General features: G+C 43.6%; 1 protein-coding gene across 1 annotated transcript in view; it reads right to left on the reverse strand.

Annotated features, from left to right (window-relative positions):
- Positions 1–4,074, reverse strand: part of ABCA13 (ATP-binding cassette, sub-family A (ABC1), member 13) — a 518,893-nt gene that overhangs the window by 475,219 nt on the left and 39,600 nt on the right. The window contains 1 exon segment of the mRNA XM_012646893.1: positions 1,682–1,932. Coding sequence (XP_012502347.1) covers positions 1,682–1,932 — 251 coding nt within the window.

Below are 4,074 nucleotides of genomic sequence, written 5' to 3' on the forward strand. Positions count from 1 at the left end.
TGTAAAGAGGTTGCTTTTACAATTCCTGAGTTTCTACACATTGAAGTGAGAGTGTTGAAATGGAAAAACATAGAGAAAAAAGATTATTTCCTGATGTCAAATAATATTTTATAATTGTTACAGCCATAGTGATAAGAATTTGTTATTATTAATTCCCATTGGTTGAATGCTCTGTTCCACGCATCATGCTACATGTTTTCCGTATTTTGTCTTTAATATTCACGACACTTGAAGTAAGTAAGTGAGAAAACTGAGATTCAGAGAGGTTAATTTGCACAGATTCACAGAACCAAAAGGTAACAAAGCCAGTATTGTTTGGCTGCAAAGTCCTGTTCTTTCTTCTTCAACATCATTTAAACTTCCCATTCTGAGTGAGGAATAGATACAAGAAAGATCTGAAATGAAAATACTAAGTCTCAAGCTCTTCTATTGCTTCCCAGAAAGGTAGAGCTTTGTATACTTTCTTTCACCACACACACGAGAAACGATCATCAAACTTTTCAGGGTTATGATTTTACACTATTTTCAAATGATTCTCTCATGTCACACTTTTGTATGGCCTTTCTCAAAAACAGTAAACACCTGCTGTGGTCTGAATGTATATGTCCCCCACTAAGATTATGGTTTTTGGGGGGCACAGCCTTTGGGGAGGTGACTAGGTCGTCATGCTGGCATTAGTGCCCTTGTGAAGGAGGCCTCCGAATGCTGCCTGGCCTCCTGCCACCATGTGAGGACACAGCTAGGGGGCGTTATCCATAAGGAAAGGGCCCTCACCAGACATGGACTCTGCTAACAGCCTGATCTTGGACTTCCTAACCTCCGGAACTATGAGAAATAAATGCTTGTGTTTTATAGGCCACCCAGCTTATGGTATTTTGTTACAGCAGCTCAACTGGACTAACACAGCACCATTTATAAATATTGTGCCAGATGTGTCCAGAATTATCCGGAAACTTCCAATTTTTCTCTTATAACTATAAGTTGAAAGATAAAGATCATAGGTTCTAACATTTGCTTGATATTTAAATATGTTAGATTATTCAATACCAGTAAGTACAGATAAAATAAAACCCAGATCATTCATACTTGATAAAGTCAAATTATCATGATCAACTCATCACTTCCTTCCATTCCTAACTTCACCTGGGAGAAGTTTCCAAAGCAATCAGGATCCTCCCAATTAAACCCCTTCGCCTCGACTCTTCTCACATGAAATCCCTCCTGCTCTTTCTCTTCTTGATTTTCAATGCTGACTGACACCGTAGGCACCTGCAGGCATAGCTCAGCATTGAGAGAATCAGAGAAGGCAACTTACCTGTCATGTAGTGCATTGAGATGGTTATATGAAGAATAAGGGGTGACTTTCCATTTGATCTCAGCTGGGGATAGGATACTGGTCAACTAATAGCACAATAAGAAAAACCCAGTAAGTAGCTCAAAAGATACTTGTTTGGGCAGGCATTTGGCACCAAAATGAAAAGCTGGCCTAGCCAGTGATTTTGAGGTCAGGATTTTAACCTACAGAAAGGAAACTGTTACATGCAAAAATGGCATTTACTAATCAGCGATTGCTCTGTGAGTCTCAAAACAGCAGTGAAACAATCTCCTACTGGACGCTAACCACGAGTTGGAGCCATTAGTATGTGACTCTGAACTTAATTAAAACTGATTGTCTTTTAACTCTAAATTCCATACTTTCTATGTTCTCTAACCTGTCCCAAATTATTGAGGCTTTACGAAAAGCATGATGCCTGTTCTATGCATCAGGTTTCTGGGAATTCTGGAAAGGATGTTTGTGTTTCTCTTACCGAAGATGGTGCTCCATCAACCCTCCATAGCTGATGTTTCTGCACCTGGACCCGGTGTTACAAAGAAGGCCTTGGACAAAGGGAAGAACACCCCGGCTAGGCAGATCCCGGGGTTGCAAGTAACCTGGATATAGAGGCAAAAAAGAAATGAGTCCTTACTCCTGCTACCAGCAATGGAATTCCTGTTGAGTTAGAATTGTAATATGTCACATCAAATTATTATATTATTGACCCTGTTATTGATTTAAAGGAGATCTAAGGACTCAGACAAAACAAACAAACAAAAAACGCTTTATACGTAATGCCTTTCCCTCAGGGTCAGCACTCACCCTTTCAAGGCAGAATGGCTCTGAGCAGCCACAGTTGCATGATCCACTAGCTTCCTCACCCATGGGGTGGCAATACCTCTGATGCACAGCCAGGCCTCCAGACACAGCCTCTAGAAGCAGGCCTTGGGCAGGAAGAATGAGAATGGATGCTTCCTCCCATTTCATATAAAAATTTAGGAGCTTTTAGTTTTGACAAAAATTTCAAGTTCAATACAACTTGAATTCTTAAATGTTTAAGTGTGGTTGCTAAATATCACACAATGCAAGAAAGTTTTTCTACACTGCATAGGACTTTTCAGGACAAAAGTTGCTACAATAAGCCACCTCCCTTGAGAAAGGGCTGTTCACACTTGCCCCAAACATGTCTGCCCTTCACACCGCCAGGTGGATGGGGTGCTGGGGATTCTGATGACTGCAGGCAACTTGGAAGTTCTGAATCTAATATACTATATAGCTCATGAAAGCCTGGCAACAGCCTTTCCCCTTGAGTCTAGTTTGGTCTGGGAGATGATCTCATGCCCCAGAACTTGGAGGCCCCTATGCCCAGCATTTAGCACATAAAAGACATCCACTAAATGATGAATGAATCAATGAATGAAAAATACATGAACTAGCTTTTAACTAAGGGGGCAAATCAAGTTGTTAGCAGACATATGGCTCAGTGCTCTAGAACAGACCACAGAGGGATTTGGGGTTCTATCTTAGCTAGCAATAAAAGGTGCATAACTTCTGTGTGCTGTCTTTCTCAGAAACACATCAGGAATGGAAGTCACCACAGTGGGGTGGTTCGGTGGGTCAGAGATTTTGAGGACACTAGTTTTGGATACGATTTGTCTCCAAGACTACAGATTTGGCTTGGTATTATTGGGCCACCTTGTAATACAAATAACCAAGTGTGAAGGTCTTGAACATCTGATGGAACACAGTTAAAAATGTGTTTTACAACCTCCATCTTACGATAAGGATGCTGAGGCTCACAGACATGCCTTTCCCCAAGTCACACACTCCATAGAATGACTCCAAGTCAAACACTCATTCCCCTGTACCCTACTGTCTCCCCAGGGAGCGGCCCTGGGATGGAGATGCCTGTCCAGTGCCCCAGCATCACCAGGGCCCATCTGAGACCAAGAGCATTTTCCCAGGTCCCCCTGTGTCCCTGACCACTTCCTCTCCTCCTGGTCCATGGAAGTGGGAATGCAAAGGCCGCTCAGCCCTGCCCCAACAGCATTTTCACAGCCATGTGTAGCTCGAGGGAGCAGCGGCATCCTGGGCTTTTTCTGGCCTCAACACCTGTGCCCATCCACCCTCACTTGCAGCCTGCCAGGACCATGGGCCAGACTCCACCAGCACAAACAATATTTTACTTTGGCAGATAGATCGATAAAGCTTCTCAAGCTTCTATTTTTAATCTCTCAAGGTACCGAATGGTAAATTTCACTTCCTATGCAAGGAATCTTAACTTTAGAAGATTATTTATTCCTAGTTAAAACACCCATATATGCAGTCTTAGGCTTTGTGTTAAAATCCTCAAATCCACTTCACCTTTTCTAAGGTACTTTCCAGGCAGAGCACAAGACGGGGAGCAAGCTCTCCCACACCAGGACAGGAGCAGAGCATCCTTAAGTAGTCCTCACAGCAGCCACTTCAGGCCCCAGAAACAGCCCCTGCTAGTGATGAAAGGTGTGGTTCCCTGGAGTGACGTCTATATCCCATCTCTCTCAGGAACACATGAGGAATGGTGGCTGCCACAGAGGGGTGATCAGTGGGTCAGAAATTGAGGACTCTAGCCCTGGACACACTATCTCCAAGACTAAAAATTTGACATGGTAACATCAGGCCACCCCAAGGCAGCAGGGCGTGAGGGAGGGGGAAGAATGTTTGTTGGTCACCTCTGTGCCAGGCCCCGTGCTGGCTGCGTGCTCGTGACCGGCTTTCTC

This window comes from Propithecus coquereli, unplaced genomic scaffold (genome assembly GCF_000956105.1).
Source record: "Propithecus coquereli isolate 6110/MARCELLA unplaced genomic scaffold, Pcoq_1.0 Scaffold252, whole genome shotgun sequence".
In the NCBI taxonomy this organism is placed as follows: domain Eukaryota; kingdom Metazoa; phylum Chordata; class Mammalia; order Primates; family Indriidae; genus Propithecus; species Propithecus coquereli.